Genomic DNA, 25,395 nt, shown 5'->3' on the forward strand with positions numbered 1-25,395 from the left:
GTGGCTCCTGTAACTTATTAAAGTGGCCACTGAATGTATGTTGTGGTCTTCTGCTTCAAGGTTCGAGGTGCTGTGCGTTCAGAGATGCCGTTCTACACACCACTGTTGTAATGCATGGTTATATAATTTGCTGTACCCTTCCTGTCAGCTTGAACCAATCTGACCATTCTCGTCTGACCTCTCTCATTAACAAGATGTTTTTGCCCACAGAGCTGCTGCTCACTGGATGTAGTGGTTTTTTTTTTGTTTTTCGTGTCATTCTCTGTAAACTCTAGAGACTGTAGTGTATTAAAATCCCAGGAAATCAGCAGTTTCTGAGATACTGAAACCACCTCTATCAAACATGAACAATCATTCTGCAGTCAAAGTCAATTAAATCACATTTCTTCCCTATTTGGTCTGATCAACATCCGAACCTCTTGGCCATGTCTGCATGCTTTTAGGCATTGAGTTGTTGCCACATGATGGGCTGATTATATATTTGCCTTCAAGAGCAGGTGCACAGGTCTATTTAATGAAAGGTCTACTGTGTGTACCTGGCTGCAAACAATACTGCAACAAATTTTTATTTATATGGAACTTCCAAAATGAGAAACCATCTATTTAAAACTGATTTATAGCTTATAAACTGATATGTTAAAGTAGACATCCTAAGACAAGGTGGTGGATATTAAAGACCACCACAAATGGGGAGAGTTGGAGAGGTTCAGAGAGGGAATTTTGAAACTTTAGAGCTTAGGGTCATGTTACTGAAGAAATGATTGCTAGTGATAAAATAAAGAAACTTTGTCAAAACTAGGAATTGCAGAATTAGAGAGGGATAAAGTGATGGAGGAATTCGTAAAAAGGGTGAGGAATTTGAAATTGAACCAACATATATGTCATTGTTATTCAAAGAGCCGTGTAACCTAGGAACAAATAAATGTCTCAGAGTGTTTTTACTTGCAAGTTGGTACAGAGTTAAATGCACTGGAGGTCAAATGCAGTTAACTCCTGACATCTTGCTCTGCCCTAGAAGTGCCAATGAAACCAAAAGTGTATTGTTAGTTGCCGAATCATACATTATCCCTGGCCTCAGGGTCTGTTCATTAAAAGGATAGATTTGGATATGTTTGTTTTCACACAATTTTACTTCATATTTCTGTTTTTAATGAGTGAGCTGTCAGAAGGCTATCTGTTCCAATTACAGTGGATTCCTGTTAATTGGGCCATTGGTTAATCAGGATAGCCACTTATTGGGACGACTCTCAAAGTACAAAAAGTCATTGAGAAAATAGCTGAGATTACTTTCATTTATTTGGGACATTATGCCATTTAATTGGGACAGGAGACTATTGCCGAACAGTTTCTAACTAGCAAAAGTTGCATGCACTTGTGTGGACTTTGGATCCTACACAGTGCTTAGGTGGCAACAGTTGCATGTATATGTGGTGTTCATAAACTGGTGATTTCTGTCACTGATAGTTGGTGAGAAAAAGAGCAGTAAGACAATTCGGAACTGTTTTGCTCACTGCATTTTCAAGCATTGAGGTTTGAAGATGCCAGAAACAGACTGGAGTGAAAATAAATTTATTTCACTACTTCAACAAGTTAGGAACTGTGAGGTTTGAAGGTATCGACATTCATCTTGAATGTTACAATGAAAATGAAAATTTGGAGGACCGAATTGCCAAAGTCGTTGTATGAAGGCAGTCCATTATAAACCACTAGACAAAGGGGTAGATTTAGATCATTCAGCCCATCGAGTCAGCTCTATCATTTTATCATGGCTGATCCATTTCTGTCTCTACCTCATTCTCCTGCCTTTTTCCCCCTATCCCTTAACACCCTGACTGAACAAAAACCAATCAGACTCCACCTTAAATATACCCAATGACCTGGCCTCCACAGCTTCCTGTGGTAATAAATTCTAAACAGATTCCTCCTCATTTCTATTCTAATTTGATATTTCCCTGTTCTGAAGTGTGTCTTCTGGTCCTAGACTCCACCATCATAGGAAATGTCCTCTCCACATCCACTTTATATAGGCCTTTCAACATTTGATAGGTTTAAATGAGATCCCCCCCAATTCATCTAAATTCCAGCAAATAAAGGCCCAGAGACATCAATAGTTCCTTGTAAGATAATCCCTTCATTAGCAGAATTGTCCTCTGAACCCTCTCCAATTCCAGCACATCCTTTCTTAAATCAGGGGCCCAAAACTGTACTCCACGTGAGGCCTCACCAGTGCCTTACAAAGCCTCAACATTACATTTTGTTGTTGTGTTCTAGTTCTCTCAAAATGCATGCTAACATTGCATTTGCCTTCCTCATTACCCACTCAACCTACAAATTAAACTTTAGGGAATCCTGCACAAAGACTCCCAAATCCCTGTGCATCTTGGATGTTTGAATGTCTTCTTGGCTTAGAAATAGGCTATGCTTTTATTTCTTCTACCAAAGTTCATGACCATACACTTCCAGATGCTACATTCAATTCATCACTTCTTTATCACATTCTCTGTCAAAGTCCCTCTGCACCTTCCCTACTTCCTCAACAAACATTACCTGCCTATCTACCTGTACTTGGATCGTCTGTAGACTTGGCCACAAAGCAATCAATTTCATTACCTAAATCATTGATATACAAGGTAAAATGAAGTGGTCCTGCATTTGTCCCCAATAGCCAACCAAAAAATGCCCCCTTTATTCCCACTCTTTCCTTCCTGACAGTCAGCCAATCTTCTATCCATGCTGTTATTTTTCCTGTAATAGCAAGGGCTTTTATCTTGTTAAGTAGCCTCATGTGCAGCACCCTGTCAAAAGCCTTCTGAAAATCTAAGTAAACAACTGACTCTCCTTTGTTTATCCTGCCTGATATTTCCTCAAAGAATTCCAATGGATTTGGTCCGGCAAGATTTCCCCTTAAGAAAACCATGCTGACTTTGGCCTACGTTATAATGCATCTCCAAGTACCACAACATTTCATCCTTAATAATGGACTTCAACACCTTCCCAACCACCGAGGTCAGGTGAACTGGACTATAATTTCCTTACTTCTGCCTGCCTCCCTTTTTGAAGAGTGGGGTGACATTTTCAATTTTCAAGTCCTCCAGAACCATGCTAATATATATTCATTCTTGAAAGATCATTATAATGCTTCCACAATCTCTTTAACTATCTTTTTCAGAATTGTGGAGTGTAGGGTTTCTTTACCTTAAGATCTTTAATGAAATCCGGTTCATTAGACAATTCTCAGTTCAGAATAACTGATCCATTAGTGGTCTAACCACAAGATGCTCTAAAAAAACATTCTTGTAGACATTCTAAAAAATTTTTCTCTTTGGATCCAGCACCAACCTAATTTTGCCAATCTACCTGCATATTGAAATTTCCCATGAGTATCGTAACATTGCCCTGTTGACATGCCTTTTCTATCTCCTATTGTAATTTGTATCCCACATCCTGGCTATTGTTCAGAAGCCTGGATATATTCCCATCAGAGACTTTTTAACCTTGCAGATTCTTAGCTCTACCTACAATGATTCTACATTTCCAATCCTATGTCACCTCTAAAAAAGTATTATCTGCCTTGGGTATATGCGCTGATTTTGTTCATTTACAGTCAAAGGAATATGGTATCGTAACATCGAGAACTATTAGGAAATAAAACACAGTTTTATAGTACTATACAGTAGCAGTTATTGTGGCCTAATATGTTTTGTATTTCATTTAAATACATAACTTGTGACTCCATTAAATGGTAGTTTGTCTTTTTTTTATATTTTCTTAACTATTGTCATGAAACTTCAGCTAATTGGAGTAACCAGATAACTGGGAAAATGTATACTAGTTCCAGTTAACTGCAGTGCACCCCAGTTGCATTACAGCCTGGTATGGAGGCTCCCATGCACACCATGTGATCACAAGTGGTTGCAGAGGGTTGTAGACTCAACCAACTTGATCACAGACACAACCCTCCTCGCCACTGAGGACATCTTCAAGATGCAGTACCATGCATCATGAAGAGCCCTCACCATCTAGGACATGCCTTCTTCTCAATACTACTCTCAGGGAGGGGGTAAAGAAGCCTAAAGACACACACTCTATGATTCAGGAACGGCTTCTTCCCTCCTCCATTCAGATTTCTAAATGGTTTACAAACTCACTGGTATTCTAATTTTTGCACAATCCATTTATTTTGAAGCTTATAGTAATTTTACGTCTTACACTGTCCTGCTGATGCAAAGCAACAGATCTCAGGACACTGAGTCCGATTCTGAAGTGGGCGGCGGGCAGGGCCTTAATTCCTGTGAAATATGCATCAGTTTTGGTTGCTCTACTTTGTACAGGGTGTTGCCAGAATTGTAATGTAACCTGCTCGGCTGATGAGTTTAGTGTAGCCATCGGGTTAGCGTGCACAGCGCTCACAAGGCATGGACAATAATTATTGCAATCCACCTCAGACATTTAAATGAGAAACTGATCACTAAAATGACAAATACTGGGTGGTAAAATTTCTAAGTGCAGAGTACCATGCAGGAATTTACTTTTTAATCATTTTGAATAGGTATAGTGGAATTACGGCTTTAGTCATGATAAATATCATTACTACAACCAATTAACAACAATAAAATCACTTCGAGCCACTTACTGTAGTTCTGCTTATGAATCAAAATGACAGTTAATTACTTATAAGAGCTGAAACTGAGTCAGTCTCACATGTGTTCTGGTCTGATTAAGGTGAGCTATTCAGAGTCATATATTTACTCCACCAAGAGGACTTTACAGAGCATGAAGACTCTTGTTTACGATCTTCAGCACTAATCCCCTTGGATTACGACCATTGGTCTTTGAACTCAAGAACTGAATATAGAATAAACAATGATTAACACTTCTTTGCCAAAATATCTGTGTATAACTTTATTCTCTCACAGTGTTAAAAGGTTCATTGATTTTGCCCACATTTTGACAGGTATATTGCTTCATTGATAAAGATGACCTATTGTGTGACCTTTAAGAGAAAATTTCTCTTCATTTCCTTGCCTTGGCAGTGCAGAACAGCTCAGGTTTCTAAATATCCTTAGGCAAAATTGACACGCTTCAGGGGAGAAAGATTACACCATGTCACAAAATCATTCTTCATTCCAGAATTCATGTTGGATTAGTCTGTGCAGCCCCAAGTCTTGATAGAGACAAAATGCTTGTCTGCCCTCAAATGCAATGCTACTAAATGAGAACTATAGAGAGTGCAGTTGAACATCAGTCCTCAAAATGTGTGTCAAGAATGATTCAGCAGGTAGATCTACAGTAATTGGAACTCTGCATATTTTTTCATTGACCAAGTTAAATGCTATGATATGAATCAAAGAAACATAATTGTTATGCACAAAATACAGCACTCCATCCCATTGAGACCATGGCAACCTCTCATGGAGCTATCCTGTCAGTATTAGTCTTATGTTCCTTCCCTTAGCCCTGCAAATTACTCTGCCTCATTCCAACAGTTCTGCAGTTCCAGATCATAAATGCCCTCCAAGTCCTCAACTGACCACCTAATGCAACCAACTTCCCATTCTTACACCATAATCTCACTCTTAATTAACCAAAACCCCTCTGCCTAAAGGAGCACAAGCACACTGGTCACCTTACAATGAACTTGGCAACACCTCCATCATCTTCAGTACATCTTTGCTTCCACCCATCAGCCCCCAACTCTCCACTTTCTGCATTCCCTCTGTGATTCCCTTCTCCGTTCATTCCTCCTCACTAACCTCCCTGCCTGGCACTTATCCCTGCAAGCAAAAGAAGTACTACACCTGATCATTCATCTCCTCCCTCTTCTTCATTCAGATAAGGCAACACTTCATCTGCAAATTTATCGGGGTCAGCAACTGTATCTTGTGTTCCCAAAGTGTCCTCCTCTACATTGGTGAGTCTCAAGTGGATTGGGGGACTGCTTTGTCGAGCCCCTTCGCTCCATCTGCATAAAGCAGATTTCCCATTACCCAACAACTTTAATTCCAATCCCCATTCTCATTATGACACATCGGTCCAAGGCCTCTTCTACAGCCATTATGAGAGCCCTCTCAGGTTAGAGGAGAATCACCTCATATTCCATCTACGTAGCCTCCAACCTGATGGCATGAACATCGATTTCTCCATCTTCCAGTAATCTTGCCCCTCTCCTTTCCTCCTCTTCAGTTCTCTACCCTGGTCCCCATCTTACGTCCCCTCATCTGCTTATCACCTCTCCCTGGACCCCCTCCTCCTTCCCTTTCTCCTGTGGTCCATTCTCTCATAGCAGATTCCTTCTTCTCCAGTCCTTTGCTTTTTCCACCCATAACATCCCAGCTTCTTACTTCATATCCCCTTCCCCCATACACCTGGCCTTCACCTATCATCTTCTAGCTTGTACTCCTTCCTTCCTTCCCCCCGCCTTCTTATTCTGGCTCCCCCCACTTTCTTTCCAGTCCTGATAAAGGGTCCTAGCCTGAAACATTGGCTGTTTATTATTTTGTCTGTGTTCATCACCAAATTTGGCTATTTTCCATATCGTGATTTTGCATGACAAAAAAAAGAAGGAAAAGGAGATACTCATGGGACGTATTGATTCGTATGAGTCCAAGAGCAGGGGTGAGATGTCACTCTCTGCTATTAATATCAGCATGCACCCAATGAAAAGGGAGATCTCCCTCTCTTATTATAGCAGACAGGTGCTCAGCTGTAAAGGGATGTAACCAAGCAGATTTGTGGATTCAGATCAGTGATGGTGACAGATGATGGAGAACTTGAAAAGGTTACAAAGTACGTCACGCCCTTTTGCCTGTTTGGGACTTCCTAGAGATTCTAGTGGCTATCTCAGATAACTCCGCGTTCCTGGCAGTGCTTATGATCCCAGTCTGAGGAGACGTCCAAAGAGGCATATTGAAACTACTCTTTACAAACTGGACTACACTTAGGATGGCAACTTAGTATGGCAAATATTCTGCTTGGCACTGCACAGTTTTGGACAGAACTCAGCACATCATGGAAAGTAGCCTCACTTCCATGGACTCTGTCTATACTTCTCAGTGCCTCAGTAAAACAGCCAACAGAATAAAACACTCCACCTACCCTCGACATTATGTCTTTTCCTCCTTTCCAACAAGCAGAAGATTACTAAAACACCATGCTCAAGGACAGCTTCTACCCTGTTGTTATAAGATTATTGAACGGTCCACTCGTATGTTAAGATCTATGCTTGACCTCACAATCTACCTCATCATGGGTTTTTCACATTATAAACATCATAAACATAGCAGAATTAGGCCTTTAGGCCATCAAGTCTGCTCCGCCATTCCACGACGGCTGATTTATTATCCTTCTCAACCCCTTCTCCTACCTTCTCACCATAACTTTTGACACCCTGACAAATCAAGAAGCTATCAGCCTCCCCTTTAAATATGCCCAATGACTTGACCTCCACAGCTGTCTGTGGCAATGAATTCCACAGATTCACTACCCTCTAGCTAAAGAGATTCCTGCTCATCTGTGTTCTAAATGGATATCCCTAAATTTCGGGGCTGTACCCTGTGGTCCCAGACTTCCCCACTATAGGAAACATCCTTTCCACATCCGCTGTATCTAAGCCATTTAATATTAGAGAAGTTATTCCTCCCCCCCACCCCCACCAACAGTATCTAAATGGCTTTACTTGTTGCTGAGGACAATGGCCACAGGGGAGCCCTGTACTAACTGCTTACTCCTCTTACTTTGCCTGGTGATCACCCATTATCTGACTGCACTGCACTTTCTCTGTAACACTTCATTCTGCATTCTGTTATTATTTTCCCTTGTTCAACCTCAATGAACTGATGGGATGAAATAATTTGGATGGATGGCATGAAAAGCAAACTTTTTTTTAACTGAAACTCAGTACATGTGCCAATAATAAGCAAAATTTTACCAATTTACTAATTACTCATGACAATTGCTTTTCAGCAAAACATAGAGCTGTGCAAATTACTTTGATTGGGCCATTTTAACCCACCAGATATTATTATCTTTTTGACTTTAGGCCATTACAACATTGCATTAAGAATATCTGCATAGTCTTCAGTGTCAATTGATTGACTTACTTCAGAAGTTGTAGAGCCTGGTGGGACATATTGTCCTTTCTGTTCCCAGTCCTCTGAATCTATTATTTGGCTCAATTATAGAATCCAGTCTTACTACATTTAACTGAAGGAATCTTCTGGATGTATTGACAGCCAAGCTAGTTTTGATTCCTTAATTAACTTATTTTCATTTCATGTTTTTTAAATGTTTGCAAATAATTTCATAACTTTAGCTAATTTTACAAAAGTGCTTTTGAATGAAACATTATTCATGCCAATTATAATATTTTCTGAAAGTCAGAGACATTCAAAGTTTAATGAGTGTTAACAGCTGGCAAAGCAAACACACACCCAGCTTTGACAGCTATCCACAGGCGTGAGGAGTATTGGCGCAGAGCTCCTGGATTACTTAGCCCAAAACACTGTTGTCCTGCTGACCCTACAATAATGTATGTTGTTACAATGTATATATGTAATATTTCAAACACAAAGTTCCTTCATCAGAATGTCTCAAACTCAAATTCTTAATACATATTTGTCAAATATTTTAAAAATGTTGACAGACAATAGATGTATTTAATAAATCCTGTTTGTGAGATTCAAAGTTATATTTGTAGTTGCTGTGGTACCATAATATACAATATTAATGCATCATTATTGGGGACTCTGGTTTACTTTGCATTCTTATAAAATAGTCGTCATGAGGGCTATTGGTTTAGAATGGCGGAATAACCCAAATTTAATTTTTTATTATCTGTGTGTTACTCTTACTGCTTTTAGAAGTGCATTCTACAATTTAATAATTTTTGCTTGAAAATTCACTGACTATTTGACTTATTGGCTGTGCAATATGACCGAAGGATACTTGCACTGAAATCGGTCCTAGGTGTGGGTAAGGGCTACTCAGTCTTACTTAAATAAATCAGTAAAACAATTATCATTTTCCAAAAAGCTGCCCATTATGTTTATGTCAGTCCCTTAAAAGGAGTCCTCCTTTGCCCTCAATTAAAGTATAATTGAGGAATAAAGGTTACATTAACTTTCCAATCACTACCTGAAATTTCAATTATAAAAAAAACACATTTTTGTTCATTAATGTTCCAGTTAATCAGAAACGTGTCTTTTGATCATAACCTATTAGTTTTATGTAAGTGAACATGTTAAACAGTGTATGGTGGGATATTTCAGAGGTTCAAGATTATGATAGTGCTTTGATGATTTATTGTTTGGTTTATTGATAGAGTGTGTTACAATTATTGAATATACAGTTCTAAGTGGAAATCAGAAGTGCTGGAAATCTAAAATGAAATAAAAATTCTGGAAACACTCATTGTCTGTGGAAAAAGAAATAGTATTTCTTTTCAGATCAAAAATAGTCTGTCAGACTGAGAAGTTTACAAGTATCTTTCTCTTTCCACAGATGCAGCCTGACATACAGAGTATTTTCCTGCATCCCCTTTCTGTTGGTCAAAGGGTAACCTAACAGATTCTAATTTGTTTTGTATTGCTTTGCTTCATATATGAACTTGAGCCATTGCAACTTGCAAGGAAATGTGAATGAGTGGCATAAGTAACTTAGATGGTATATGACATTGTGGCCTCTGAAACAGCTCCATGCTGGAAATGAAACAGGTATTAAAAAAAAAACAAGGGAAACCTTACAGTTGCTGGGAATTCAAGCAACATACACAAAATGCTGGATGAACACAGCAGGCCAAACACCATCTATGGAAAAGAGTAAACCACCGACATTCGGGCCAAGACCCTTCATCTAACAGGGACACATGGGTTAGTGATACTTGAAGTCCATGTGTCCCTGGAGAAGGAACACATAGTATCCATAGGTACATTGGGAAATTTCCTGTGAGTTATGGGTGTTTAGTGTGTTTGAGATAGAGATGACTGAATAATTCAAAACTTATTTATTTTAAATGGTGTGAATCGTGCAATATTGCAGAACTGCAGTAACATGATGCTGTAATTAGTAAATAAACCTCCCTTGGAAAAGGAAAAAAAAATAATTGACCTCTTGAACTGACAACAAAATTATGTTAAAAGTTCCGAAGTCAAGTTTGTCTAGTCCATTTCATTTACTATTAATAACCTTCTTTCGATCTTCCCCTGCAGAATCTCAAAAACAAATAACTACATGCTTCTTTGTACTTAACATTACTTACTAAATCTAATTCAATTAAGTGTTAGGAATAAAATACTTGCATTTTCTTGCAATTTTTCATCAGGTCCAAAAGGGCAATATCGCTGTTGGAGTAATTAGGTAATTAAGATGTTATAGTGAGGTTGTAAAATGCTTCTGCTAGCCCTGAATATCTAATGGAGATACAATTAATCATGCACAATCTTACCTGAAAAAGAATTAGAATCAAACCTGATTTATTATCACAAAGTACCATGATTTGAAACATGTTATTTTGTGGCAGCAGTACAGAGCAAAGGTATAAAATTACTATAAATTACATTAATAAATAAACTGTGCTAAAATAATGTCAGAATGAATTTAAGACACTGATAATTTCATGTGATTGGTTTGGAGCAGTACATATAATTCGAATTCAAGATTGGTTGACCAATCCCTTGAGAGCAAGTTGGTTTCTATAATGATAGCATCAACTTTGTGCAGACAGACAGAGTGTAGTTATGTGCTGTTTGGTTTGATCAGAGTTCCCATAATCAAACTGCTTATACAGTACATCAGATGCTTTTGTGCATAAAATGCCAATGTTAGCTGAGTCCCATTCAATTAGGTTTATCAAATGGTGGGAGGAGATTAAGTGAAGTGGACTGATGAGGCCCTTGGCTTTTCACCTTGAATTTCCACCTGCAACTTCAAACAGGTAGAAGTGGGAAAGAAAAAAAGAAGACTCCCTTTCCAATATCCTACCATAAATAATTCAGCAAGCAAAGACTTTGGAAACCAATTAAATATAATGGAAAATTTCCTGTACACTTTGTAAGAATGGTTCCCTGAAGGCAAACACCGTAATTACAGGGAAAGGCAGGCTGACCTGAGATGGGACAAGCTTTCCTTGTAGCACTTTGTTTTTGGAAATAACATCATTTATCATTGTCGTAATAGCTTGATTGAAGCCCACATTGAGGGCATTCATTTTGACATTTTCTTATTAAATTTAGAACACATTGTCACTGATAGAGCAGAGACAACCAGATCTCATTCTCCCTTTATATTCCACTGCTTTGTAACTAATACACTTTCAAAGCTAACTACCAATCTTGTACTTAATATACTCTATCGCTGAAGCAACAAAATTTGTGACTTCATAGGACAGGGTTATGAGACTGGATTATTGTATAAAAACTTGACCTTATTAATAAATAAAACAAGTTACCTATGGAAGAATATTTCACTGTGACACTACAGGAATGAACTTCCTGCATAGGTATTTGGCTGGGACTTGTGTTGCAGTATCGCAGTAGTTTATTGAGTTATGATGGGCTGGATCGTCCTGGACGACCGCCCAAGCCCACCCTCTCACATTAACCTAATCTGGATGAGGAAGGCTGGTTGAACTAACCCTTTGTAACTGGGAATCCACCTGCGAGAAGGAGCAGGCATAAGTGACAACTAGGTCTTAGCTGTGAGATCATGTCCGTCTCTTTCTGAATAGCCTGCAGAGCCTTTGCAGCAACAAACGAGGTGCTAGAGCAACCCAAGCACTTGTGTGAGGAGAGGAATTGTCACCCACCCTCGCATTCTGTACTGGTCACTTTTCATCTTTTATTGCCGTTGTTTCACATATTTCTACCACTGTTTGTCTCATTTTAATATTGTTACGTCCGTAGCCCCCTCCTTTGTGAGAATCACAAGGTAACTGTTGGGTTGGGTCAAGGGGCACAGAAAATGGGAAAAGAGACCTGTAGGCTGGCTCGTTTCCCCGGCGATGTAAAGCTACGGGACATGGCAATTGTCTCTTGGAGACCAATTTGTGGATTGAGCTACTATACTATGTGAATGCCCTCAGGCAAAGTGGGCTGGTTGAGGGAGAGAGTTCACACCCCCAACCTGATTGACATCTACGGCCCTGTGAGTCAGGATAAAAGAGGGTCTGTAGGAACAGTCCCTCAGACGCATCAGAAGAAACGTTAAGCGACCACGTAACAGCAGGAAGTCATCTGAAGGAAGCCACTTGCGTTCGATTCCGTGGCTGGAATTGGTGGCTGGAACCACGGAAAACAGCTTTTAGTTAACAACGGGGAAGCCCGCTCCCCTGATTCAACGGATCGGCATCATAAAAGACCTGGGGAAAGTTTAAACTGCATCGTTTTAAACCCAACAACGCTGCAGCTTGAGCGAACTGATAGTGACTGTTATCTTTCCATTGGACAATACATTATCCCCTAGACAACGATAGAGCTATTTCTTATTGGTTATTATTATACCCGCACTTTAGATTTAGTATTGATGACGTATATTATCTGTATGTTTGCATTAATCTTATTTTTGTGCCTTTTATCAATAAATACTTTTAAAAATAGTACCATCAGACTTCAACGGACCTCTCTATCTTTGCTGGTAAGTGATCCAGTTACGGGAGTTCGTAACAAAGTTGGGATTCTCGTCTCGGAATTTGACACCAAATTGGGAGGCCAGTGAATCAGGCTTGTAAGTCCAAAACTTGGATCTGGTTACGCGGGTAGCCAGACGGGAAATCAGCAAAGATGGACGTGGGTGAATTTATAGAAAACCTGAATCTGGAGGCGCTGGAGATGGCCTCCAAATCGGACTTGATAAAATTGGCGAAAGAGTTAAACCTCGCAGGGGTGAGGTTGTCAATGAAAAAGCGGGAGGTGCGAACGGCAATAACTCAGTATTATATTGGGAAGAATGTGTTTACAGGTATTGGAAAATATCCCTGAAGAGGCACCAGCTAGTGGGACGGCTCAGTTAGAGTTGGAGAAATTAAAGTTGGAACATGCAATTAAGTTAAAGCAGCTGGAGGCAGCCGAGAGTGAGAGAGAGAGAGAGAGAGAGAGAGAGAGAGAGAGAGGGGGGAAAGGGCCAAGAGGGAGAGATTGCAGGAGCATGCACTCCAGCTGAATGAGTTAGACGTGAAACGAGAGCATGAAATTCAGTTAAAACAGCTGGAAGCAGCTGAGAAAGAGAAACAGAGGAAACATGACTTGGAGATGGAGAAGTTACGGCAGGAGCCATGAGTTCCGGGGTCAGACCGAGTGGAGCGGTTCAATGTTAGTCGAGAATTGAGGTTAGTACCTCCGTTCGAGGAGACAGATGTTGATAGTTATTTCTTGCTTTTTGAAAAGGTGGCAGTGAATCAGAAGTGGCCCAGAGGTCAGTGAGTGGCGCTGTTACAGAGTGTGTTAAAGGGGAAGGCACAGCGGGCATATACGGCGTTGGCCATGGAGGAGGAAGAGGAGGAGAGTTATGACAAAGTAAAGGCGGCCATTCTCTGGAGTTATGAGCTAGTACCTGAGGCATATAGACAAAAGTTTATAAATTTAAGGAAAGGGTGTAATCAGACGTGTACCGAGTTTGCCTATGAGAAGGGTGTGTTCTTGGACCGGTGGTGCACCGCAGAAAGAGTGGGAAAGAATTATGGGCGTCTCAGGGAGTTAATTCTGATTGAGGAATTTGAAGGTTGTGTTTCGGAGGATATCCGGACGTATTTGAATGAGAAGCCGCATAAGTCCATCTTGGAATTTGCTAGGTTCACAGATGAATATGCCCTAACCCACAAGACAAAGTTTTCCTCGAATAAAAGTTCCCAGAGAGACCGGGGGAACGATAGAGAAAGTCTGCCAGCTGAGGCAGAGGTCCCGCCGGAAGCTAGTGGTAAAGTTGAGGGAGAAAGGCCAGACGGCCAGAGGTTTCCGGGCTTGACCTGTTTTAATTGTGGAAGGGGGGGGGGCATATTGCTTTGCTCCGAGGAAGGAGACAGGAAAACAGGAAAAGGGACAGCAGCAGTCCCTATCAGATGTGCCGTGGTAATCAGTAAATCGACAAGAGAGCCCCGGGTAGTACGAGAAGGGTCTGAGACTTGTCTGTCATATGGAACCGTGTCTGTGAGGGAGGGGGACACACCAGTTCCTGTACAGATCTGGAGAGACATGAGACATGGGGGCTGAGCTGTCGTTGATCAGCAGTAAGGTACTAGAGTTTGGTCGCAAGACGAGGATGGTAGCTGTGATGGGAATAAGTAAAGGAACAGAAATGGTGCCCTTACATAAGGTCATTATGGATTGTGAGCTGGTATCTGGACCAGTTGAAATAGGGGTGCGATCAGAATTCCTGAGAACTGACGCGGACGTCCTTCTCGGTAACAATTTAGCAGGTGGTAAGGTCTGGGCAGCCATGATGCCGACATGCCGACCGGTGAGTGCGGTGGCCCCGCCCCTAGAGTCCCAGATCTATCCCGCATGCGCAGTCACTCGCAGCCTGCCGAGAGAGGCAGCTGAGAATGAGAGCAGTTTAAATCTGGCCAGTTTTGATTTGGCCAAGACGTTTCTACCGACCCTGTACCACGAGGGTTTAGAGGGTGGTAAAACGAAGAGTAGTAAAGTGGAAGAGGGTAAGGGAATGGAGGTAGATCTGCCCTTAGCAAGGAGAAAGGTCCTAGAGGCAGAAAATAAAGATGAGGAACCAATAGAGTGGTTAAGAGGTCCAGAGTTGGACAGGGATGATCTGTCTGGTTTGGCAGAACTGTTTGAAGAAGCTGAAAATTCTGAAGGTGTTCCCGATAATGAAATGAGGGCAGCCATAGATGAAAAGGGTGCCCTTGCCTTGAAGAGGTCTGCTGGATTGCCAGATGAGGTTGTTTCAGCCCGCGGGGTTGAGTTTACTCCGGAAGGGAGTTGCCCAGAGAGTACCTGGGAGGATCGGGGGTACGTAGAATTTGAAAAGGGTACAGGTATTGAAAGCCTGGAAGAGGCCAATATCCCATTTGAGTGTGTCCAAGATGGGGATGCATGTGGTACTGAACCTAGTAACGGAGCTCAGAAAAAGTCTGAGGTATTTGATTCAGTGGAATGAGACGGCCGTCCTTGTGGGTCAGATAGACTTGGTTCAGTGAAGAAAGGGTTAATCTTGGTACTAGTGGGAAGTGAGAGTTCCCAGGTGTTTGTGCTCGAAGGTGGGTTGAAAGTTATGCGGTTCAAAAATGGGGAGATAAATATTATCATTGAAGGAAACGGGAACTCTGTAGTTCCCAAATCAAATGAAGAAATTTTAAACCCTGCAGATTGATTACAGATTGAAGTGGAAGGAAAAGGGGCCCCATACGCTATTGTTATTCCAGAGGGTGGTGTGAAACCGCAGAATTCGAAATGTTGTTTGAACAAAGAGGGATCGCTGGTATCGAGACCCAATAGCCTCAGGGGTCCTGAAGAGAAAACTAGCAACTTGAGTAAAATTAAGGAATTAGGTGGAAATTTGGGAAATGAGCTAAATTTGGAACACATTGTTGATAAAATAACTCCCATGGAAGGAGCGGACAGAAGCCTATTTCGCCAGGGTGCGCCAACTCCCCACGTGGAAAGTACCTGGAAACGAGGCGACGGTTAATGGGAACGCCATTTTTAAATAGCAAAGCCAGTTGTACGGGATTTCGACACAGCCTGTGAATAATAAAGACAACCCCCTTGAAGCCTGCCTGTTCAGTTTGAAAACGACAGAAAGATTTGTAGTTCCATAAACTTTTGTAGATGCACAGAAGCTAAGCTCACACCTCCTTAGAGTTGTTGCTGAAGGAAAGAAATAAAAATAGGTGGTTATTAAATTGAAGTCTGATGCTACAAGACTTTAGTACGGTACACAATGTTAAGATAGTGAAGAAAGTGACACTGTATCCGTTAACTGTTTAGATACTGAATTGAATGTATCACTGTATTACTCTGTAGAGAAAAAAAAACTTTGGTGTTGTGTTAGATTCTAACACCCTGTAAGGCTCTGTATTAATTCATTTTTTTCCGATGGTAAAAAATGCGCTGAAGAAAGGGGGTGTTACTTCCATAGCCCCCTCCTTTGTGAGAATCACAAGATCACTGTTGGGTTGGGTCAAGGGGCCCAGGAAATGGGTAAAGAGACATGCAGGCTGGCTCGTTTCCCCAGTGATGTAAAGTTTCCCAGTGATGGACATGGCCATTGTCTCTTGGAGACCAATTTGTGGATTGAGCTACTGTACTATGTGAATGTCCTCAGGCAAAGTGGGCTGGTTGAGGGAGAGAGTGCACACCCCCAACCTGATTAACATCTACGACCTTGCAAGTCAGGATAAAAGAGGGTCTGTAGGAACAGTCCCTCAGACGCACCAGAAGAAACGTTAAGCGACCACGTAACAGCAGGAAGTCATCTGAAGGAGGCCACGTGCGTTCAATTCGGTGTCTGGAATTGCTGGCTGGAACCACGGAAAACAGCTTTTAGCTAACAACAGGGAAGCCCGCTCCCCTGACTCAATGGATTGGCATCATAAAAGACCTGGGGCAAGTTTAAACCACATCGCTTTTAAACCCAACACCACTGCAGCTTGAGCGAACTGATAGTGACTGTTATCTTTCCATTGGACAATACATTATCCCCTAGACAACGATAGTAGAGCTATTTCTTATTGGTTATTATTATACCCGCGCTTTAGATTTAGTATTGACGACATATATTATCTGTATGTTTGCATTAATCTTATTTTTGTGCCCTTTATCAATAAATACTTTTAAAAATAGTACCATCAGACTTCAACAGACCTCTCTATCTTTGCTGGTAAATGATCCAGTTACAGAAGTTCATAACAATATTACCCGTAACATTATATTGTCACACATAAACATGCACCTCACACTTTACGTCAACCTGCAAGTCTTCAGGCCATGCCACTCAGAAACTTGCACTAATATTATGTTGTGACTGTAGGTGGTGGATTGTAACTATATGCTGTATGTATCACTATATGTGCTGTGTTTTGCAACTTGGCCCCAGAGGAATGATGTTTTGTTTAGCTGTGTACATGTGTATGGTTGAATAACAATAAACTTGACCTTGAACTTGAGATGGCACCCGGCCAGCTGAGTTTCCCCCCAGGGCGCTGTCTGTTGCTCCAGATTTTAGGATCAGCAGTCTCTTGTGTCCCCACAGACTTTCTGACAGCTTATCACTGTTAAGCCTTTGAACAGTTTTGAAATGTATAAATAATTTAAATGGACTTAAATAATTTGAAAACTAAAGATTGTTTATAAAACTTGACAAAGTCTAAAGGCATTTTTAAAAAGAAAATAGGATAAAGTGAAATGAAAGAAATAAACATTAGCACAGTTACCAGTACTTGGATTTTTGCAGGGAACTGTGCCTAATTCCAGCTCTCCTTAGCTGGAAAGTATGTGTCCAGATGTAAGATTTATTTTGCCCTTTAGCTTAGCATAATTGAGCTAGTTTCCATGGCAAGTGGAATATCCAACGTATGAGAACTCAGCTCCAGCTCACTGCTGACCACTGTGATTTAAAGTATGACCACATGAATCAGAGGCACACTGAGCAGAGGGAAGAAAGCTGGCAGTTCTCAGGGAATATTTAGAAGGGGCAAACACAATCTGACCCAGTATTTTGGATGTAGTCACTCACGGCTGACAGAACTATTTTGACCAAGCTTTCAAATTGTCCCTGTACTGTCCCGTCACCATTTAATTGCAAGAGCCTTTAAGACAAAAATGAAGGTATATATGCAGCTGTTCATTATTTGCTTGCTTCTAAGTATATGGTGGATCTCAGCAACATTTGATTACCACTCTTTGTAATGTTATTGTTGCTAGACAAACAGATCACATTAATTTGGATTAACTTTTTACAAATGAAAAACATCATCATATTTTGATGTGTGTAGTCAAGATATACGCTCTCAATGTTCTTTCATTCTCATAATTATCTCACTCACAAGTTGTGTCTCAATGACTCTAAATTAACCCAAGTTGTTTGGTGATCTCAGCCACAGTTGTGATAAACAAGTCTTTGCAACCCACCCACCCCCATTACAAATCCAGCCTAGACATGTGCAGTTTAAAGACCAAGCACAAACTGAGTAATATGCTAAAGGTCATAAACTGTGCTGTAATGCAGCTGCAGAGATTCAGGGGAGAGAAGTGATGAAAATTCAGTCAGCAGTTACAGAAACTCAGTGGGGAAATCTGTGTGAAGAGATGAGATATTGCTGGAAGAAGAAAAGATGAATATTTTCCATACATAAAAAAATAGTGGGGGAGAACAGAGAAACTTGCTCAGAGTCAAATCAAAATTAAATTACAGTGAGATTGAATTTCAGACATGTTCTGATCAATGGTCATATCCTGAAATCATTTGTACTGGTACATGGATTGGAAAGATTTGAAGGTGCATGGGAAGATTTATTCCTGTACAATAACTGTTGTGTTGTTATTTTCCTGCTACATGTCAAGCAATGGTTTACTCTAACTTTCTACTGGTCCTTCCTGCCACAAAATGGAAGTTCACTGCATGGCTTTTGGCCCGCTGCCAGGCCATGGGTATGCAAAAGTTGGAATGTGATGTTGTACACAATGTTGAACTTTTGGAATATTTTGTTCAGTACAAGTTGCTATAGGAAGGATGCAATTAAGCTGGAAAAAGGTGCAAAAGAGATTTATGAAGATGTTGCTGGACTTGAGGGACTGAGTTATGGAGAGAGGTTGGGCAGGCTGGGAACTTTTCCTTGGAATGTAGGAGACTGAAGGGTGAATTTATAGAAGTGTGTGAAAGCACAAGGACTATAGATAAGGTGAAAGCATCTTTTTTGCAGAGATGGGGAAATCAAGACCTAGAGAGCATTAGTTGCTGGGACTCAATAAACTGAGAGAGTTATATTATTAGTATTTGTAAGGGCACATTGATTGGAAAGGTTTAGAGGTACATGAGCAAAATGTGAGCAAATGGGAGTAGTTTAGATTGGAATTTTGGTTGGACTGTATGACTCCATGACTCTGTAGCAGGTGGTATTGGCATAACACTAAGCTGAATAGAGTCATAGAGAAGTAGAGCACAGAAACAGACCCTTCAGCCTATCTAGTCCATACTGAAACCATTTAAACTGCCTTATCCCATTGACCTGCACGGGACCATAGCCTTCCATGCCTTTACCATCCATGTATCTATCCAAACCTCTCTTAAACATTGAAATTCAGCTCGCTGGCAGCTCATTGCACAGTCCGACAACCTTCTGAGAAAAGAACTTACCCCTCATGTTTCCCTTAAATTTCTCACCTTTCACCCTTAAGCCATGACCTCTGGTTGCAGTTCCACCTAACCTCAGAGAAAAAAGCCTCCTTATATTTACCCTCATTAATTTTTTACATATCTATCTAATCTCTTCTCAGGTTCTCCAGACCCAGTGAGATTCTTGTAAAATTTCTTCTTACTCTTTCAACCTTGTTTACATTTTTTCTGTAGGTAGTTGACCAAAACTGCAAACAGACTCCAAATTGGGCCTCACCAACGTCTTATACAACTTCAACATAACATCCCTGTACTGAATATGTTGATTTATGAAGGCCAATGTGCCAAAAGATTGGATCACAGTTATTAAGAAAAACAGCCATCAAAAGTAATAAAGTCTAGATTAGAGGTAAATAAAATTACAAGGCTGCCCTATATAACAAAAAAAAAGGTTCAATTTTCACAGACATCCTTTTTGTCCATAAACCGGAAAAAGGTAATAAAATCCCTCAATGCAGCAGCTGTAGTTCTTCGTTATTGTAACAAGTAGCATTGAAAGCCCATCAGAATGATAAGGAAGAGGAATTACTAAAAGTGGGGAGAGAGAGAAAAAAAGTTCTGGCATTTGCAGAAGTGAATGCTTGTATCTATACCATACTTTTAAATGTGATATTATTTAAATGAGTCCATCATTCAGGCACTCGTAATCTGAAGATGGCCCATAAAACCAGGATATGCTTAATCTAAATCTGACCGATATCAGACTAGTTTTATTTGTTTTCCTCTCACTCTGACCATCACTGGAATCATAACAACCTTAGACACACTGCCTACCTGAGGTAATGCCAAGTTTCTTCTCCTGAGCTGTACTGTAGCAAAGAATAATGCACATGACAAACTGAATCCAAGTGTTTAATTGGAATATACACTCTAACTGAACCTAGTGAGTATAGTTCTATCCCTCGGGACTTGGTTAGGATTATGGAGTGTACTGCACAGGCCAGAAAACTGAAATTAACATAAAATTTTGCTCAGACAATATCTGTAGAGAGGGATGCAAAATTAGTGAATACCCTTACTCCAAATCCTTAATGACTTTTTTAGTAAGGGTGATTGCATTTGGTTTTAATAGCGTTTGCTTTTCGTCTCCCTGAGGTAACCAGCCTGCAGCATGAACTGTAGTTCTGTGTTTGTAGGTTTTGTCTTGCCTGTTGAGCATCTTCAGCATCTTGCTTTGCAACAAAAAGGAACGGTGACTCAAGCTGGTAAATAAGCTCCAAGCAGCATTATATTCCAAAACCTGAATGCAGATGGACAGAGAACAATAGCCAACTACGTTTCACTACTGGCACAACCTGTGCCTCTTGATTCACTCTTGTCCACTCCATTAATACCTTTCCATCTATTTCAGGTGTTGCTGTGTTAGAAGGACCAATGTATGCAGTAGGGGGCCATGATGGCTGGAGTTACCTAAATACTGTGGAACGGTGGGATCCACAAGCCTGCCAGTGGACCTTTGTGGCCAGCATGTCTGTTGCTCGAAGCACGGTGGGAGTGGCAGCACTAAATGGCAAGTGAGTAGAAAATATGCCTTGAAGAGTGTGTTCCAGTTTGAACATGCCACTATTGTAACAAGCTGACTGATAAATGTACCAAATCAATACCACCATTGTGAAATTGAAAGAAAGCAGAAATGTAATTAAATCCATGTTCCATTAGTACAAGGCATTATGATGCAGTGTACAATATATTGGTGAAGCTGTATTTAGAGTATTGACTACAGTTCGGTTGCTCTACTATTGGAAAGACACCATTAATCTAGAAAGAGTGAAAAGATGACATATGAGGATGTATAGGGAGAGGGTGGACAGGACAGGAATTTGATCCTTGATGCCTATGAGATTGAGGAATGATCTTCTAGAGGTGTATAAGATCATGAGGGGCATAGATAGGGTGATTACACACAGTTTTTTTTTATTCTTAAGGGATGGAGACTGAAAACTCGAGGGCAGGGGTTTATGTCAATGATTTGGACTATGGGATTAAAAAACACAAAATGCTGGCAGAACTCAGCAGGCCAGACAGCATCTATGGGAGGAGGTAGTGATGATATTTCGGGCCAAAACCCTTCATCAGGAATGAAGTAACATGGGATGGTCGAGGGGGGATAAGAAATGGGGGGAGGGATAAAGTGGAGAGCTGGGTAGTGATAGGCTGGAGGGAAATGGGCTAGGGTAGGGGTCAGCAACCTTTACCACTGAAAGAGCCACTTGGACCCGTTTCCCACAGAAAAGAAAACACTGGGAGCCGCAAAACCCGTTTGACATTTAAAATGAAATAACACTGCATACAACGTTTTTTTTTTGCCTTTATGCTATGTATAAACAAACTATAATGTGTTGCATTTATGAAATTGATGAACTCCTGCAGAGAAAACAAAATTACATTTCTGCATGCAACAAAAACATTTTGAACTCCGAAAAAAAGACGTTGGGTTGAAAGTTACTTTTAAGTAAAATACTCAATGTCTATTTGAGTCCTTCTTGTATTTATGAAAAACGCCGAACTTAAATTTTCCGCCAGCAGCAAACCAAAAATAACATCAGCCAGCTGTCAGCCTGAAAAATAAAAGGACTATTTCACTGAACAATGAAAAAATATGAATATACATAAAATAATAGGCAATTAAAATATTTATCATACTTGGTTAATGGGATTTCTGCTCCTGGACCTCAGCGCTCAGCGTCTGCACATCAGGGCTGTATGACGTCACCTTCATCTTTACACAGGATCGCAAGCTGTCATCTGTGAGGCGTGCGCGATGTTTGTTTTTAATAAAGTTCATGTTGGAGAACACCTGCTCACTTACATATGTGGATCCAAAGATCGACAGGACTCAAAGCGCATACTTTTTAATGTTTACATAAATGTCGGGCATAGCATTCCATGTTTCGAACACAAGTTTGTCCGGTTTTGGAAGGTTTTCAATATCACTCCATTTGTGTTTCTGAGCAAGAACGGCCTTCTGACGGGCAACATCTTCAAGGTCTGCTGTCAAGCGTCTAAACTTGGACACCCATATGTCTTTGTCGGCTATGTCGGCCAGTTCCATCTCAAGATCAGGTTGACTCACACCTGCCAATGCAGTCGTATTCAGTAGGGAAGGATCGATGCTTAAGGGAGTGACCGGGAAGGATAATGTGTTTTTTTCCTCTCTGAACTCACAGAAGCGTTTCCCAAACGATGTTTGCATTGCGATGATTGCAGAATGTAAATACTCCGAAATTATCATGTCGTGACCTTGTTTGAACTCTCTCAAATTGGGGAAGTGAGACAAAGTGCCTTTCTGTAAATCTCTGGCAAGCAACGTCAACTTGCGCTCGAATGCCAAAACATCCTCCAACATGTGCAGGGCTGTGCGTCCTTTCCCCTGAAGAGCTGTGTTCAGCGTGTTCAGGTGCGCTGTCATGTCTACCATGAAGTGTAGCTTTTCCAGCCACTCTGGCTGTTCCAGCTCAGGAAAGGTGAGCCCTTTGCTGCCCAGGAAAGTTTTCACTTCTTCCAGACACGCGACAAAGCGTTTCAGCACCTCCCCTCTGGACAGCCAGCGATAAAAACACGTTGTAGCGGTGTCAGTAAACTGCAGTCAAAGATAGCTTTATTCGAACTAAACAGCCTTGCTTTTAAGCCTCCCTCAACCCAGCCCCCATGGACGCAGATGCTGCAAAAGACGCGTACTCACAAACCCCCGTAGGCTATCTCCCTTAGCCGGAATGCTGGCTAATTGTGAGCCGTTTCGGATGTGCCAGCCACACTTAGATTGTACAAGATCACCATAATCTTCAAATTTAGAATTACATTTCAAAAGCTAACAAACTAACATAAAATACATTTTAATTAAATACTGACCAATTATTTCCCAAAGCCACAGGGAGCCGCAGCACAGAGGTGAAAGAGCCACAAATGGCTCGGGAGCCGCAGGTTGCCGACCCCCGGGCTAGGGGGAAGGTGGAGAATTATGGGAAATAAAAGAGAAAGAAAGGTAGGGCTGGGGGGAGATTATAGTGAGGGGGGGAAAGAGAGAGAAAGAGAACCAGACTAAAATAATAGATAGGGATGGGGGTAAGGGGGGGCAGGGGTATCAACGGAGGTCAGTGAGTTGGATGTTCATGCCGGCAGGAAGGAGGCTACCTAGGCGGGAGATAAGATATTGCTCCATCGACCTGCGTGTGGCCTCATCTTGACAGTAGAGGAGGCCATGGACAGACATATCGGAGTGGGAGTGGTGGAATTGAAATGTGTGGCCACAGGGTCTGTCCATGGCTTCCTCTACCGTCAAGATGAGGCCAAACGCAGGTCGATGAAGCAATACCTTATCTCCCGCCTAGGTAGCCTCCTTCCTGCCGGCATGAACATCCAACTCACAGACCTCTGTTGATACCCCTGCACCCCACCCTTACCCCCATCCCTATCTATTATTTTAGTCTGGTTCTCTTTCTCTCTCTTTTCCCCCCTCACTATAATCTCCCCACAGCCCTACCTTTCTTTCTCTTTTATTTTCCATAATTCTCCACCTTCCCCCTAGCCCATTTCCCTCCAGCCTATCACTTCCCAGCTCTCTACTTCATCCCTCCCCCCACTTCTTATCCCCCCCTCGACCGTCCCATGTTACTTCACTCCTGATGAAGGGTTTCAGCCCGAAACATCATCACTACCTCCTCCCATAGATGCTGTCTGGCCTGCTGAGTTCTGCCAGCATTTTATGTTTTTTATTTATTTCCAGCATCTGCAGATTCACTCGTGTGGACTATGGGATTAATGGATTTGTGGCTAAATTTGTCGATGATACAAAGATAGGTGGAGGAGTAGGTAGTGTTCAGGAAACAGAGAGCCTGCAGAGTGACTTAGATAGTTTAGGGGAATGGACAAAGAAGTGGCAAATGAAATACAATTTTGGGAAGTGTATGGTCGTGCACTTTATGGAAGAAATAAAGGGGCAGACTATAATTTAGATGGGGGGAGAATTCAAAATGCAGAGATGCAAAGGGACTTGAGAGTCCTTGTGCTGGATACACTAAAGGTTAACCTCCAGGCTGAGTTGGTGGTGAAGCAGGTGAATGCAATTTTGGCATTCATTTCTAGAGGTATAGAATATAAAAGAAGGGATGTGATGTTGAAGCTCCTTAAGGCACTCGTGAGACCACACTTGGAGTATTGTGTGCAGTTTTGGGCTCCTTATTTTAAAAAGGATATACTGACATTGGAAAGGGTTCAGAGAAGATTCACAAGAATGATTCCAGGAGTGAAAGGGTTACCATATGAGGCACGTCTGGCAGCTCTTAGGCTGTATTCCCTGGAGTTCAGGAGAATGAGGGGGGGGATCTCATAGAAACACTCTGAATGTTAAAAGGCCCCAACAGAATAGGTACGGCAACATTACTTCCCATTGCTGGGGAGTCTACGACAAGAGGGCACAACTTCAGGATTGAAGCATGTCCATTTAGAACAGAGATGTGAAGAAATTACTCTAGTCACAGGGTAGTAAATCTGTGGAATTTGTTGCCACGAGCGGCCGTGGAAGCCACGTCATTGGGTGCATTTAAGGCAGAGATATGTTTTGTTATGTTTGTACTGACCAAAATAAATTAATTTCATTAATTCATTTCATTTCAAAAAGACAGATAAGTTCTTGATTAGCCAGGGCATCAAAGGGTATGGGGTGAAGGCAGGGGAGTGGGGATGACTGGAAGAATTGGACCAGCCCATGATTGAATGGCAGAACAGACTCGCTGGGCCAAACGGCCTACTTCTGCTCCTATATCATATGGTTACAGTGGTAGGGAAAGTTTTAAAAGGGATTTGAGATGCAACTTCTTCATATAGAGGGTGATCCAGATATGGAATAAGCTGCCCAAGAATGTGATTGAGGCAATAACAATAACAATGTTTACAAGACATTTGGATAGGTACATGGTTAGAGGAGTATAATTGTCAAGTGAAATGAAATAGGATGAGATTTGTGGGTGCTACGGATGGCGTGGATGAGGTTGGCCAAAGGGCCTGATTTCATGTTGTATTACTCTTTTTGTACTCTGTTTTGAGTACATGCTTAACTTA

At 41.3% G+C, this 25,395-nt stretch overlaps 1 protein-coding gene across 1 annotated transcript in view; it reads left to right on the plus strand.

Annotated features, from left to right (window-relative positions):
• The window catches only part of LOC132393770 (kelch-like protein 1), a 220,464-nt gene that overhangs the window by 181,578 nt on the left and 13,491 nt on the right, over positions 1-25,395 (plus strand). Inside the window, exon 7 of the mRNA XM_059969164.1 lies at positions 20,690-20,852. Coding sequence (XP_059825147.1) covers positions 20,690-20,852 — 163 coding nt within the window. The remainder of the gene's footprint in view (positions 1-20,689; positions 20,853-25,395) is intronic.

The sequence above is a fragment of the Hypanus sabinus genome, chromosome 5 (genome assembly GCF_030144855.1).
Source record: "Hypanus sabinus isolate sHypSab1 chromosome 5, sHypSab1.hap1, whole genome shotgun sequence".
Classification (NCBI taxonomy): Eukaryota; Metazoa; Chordata; class Chondrichthyes; order Myliobatiformes; family Dasyatidae; genus Hypanus; species Hypanus sabinus.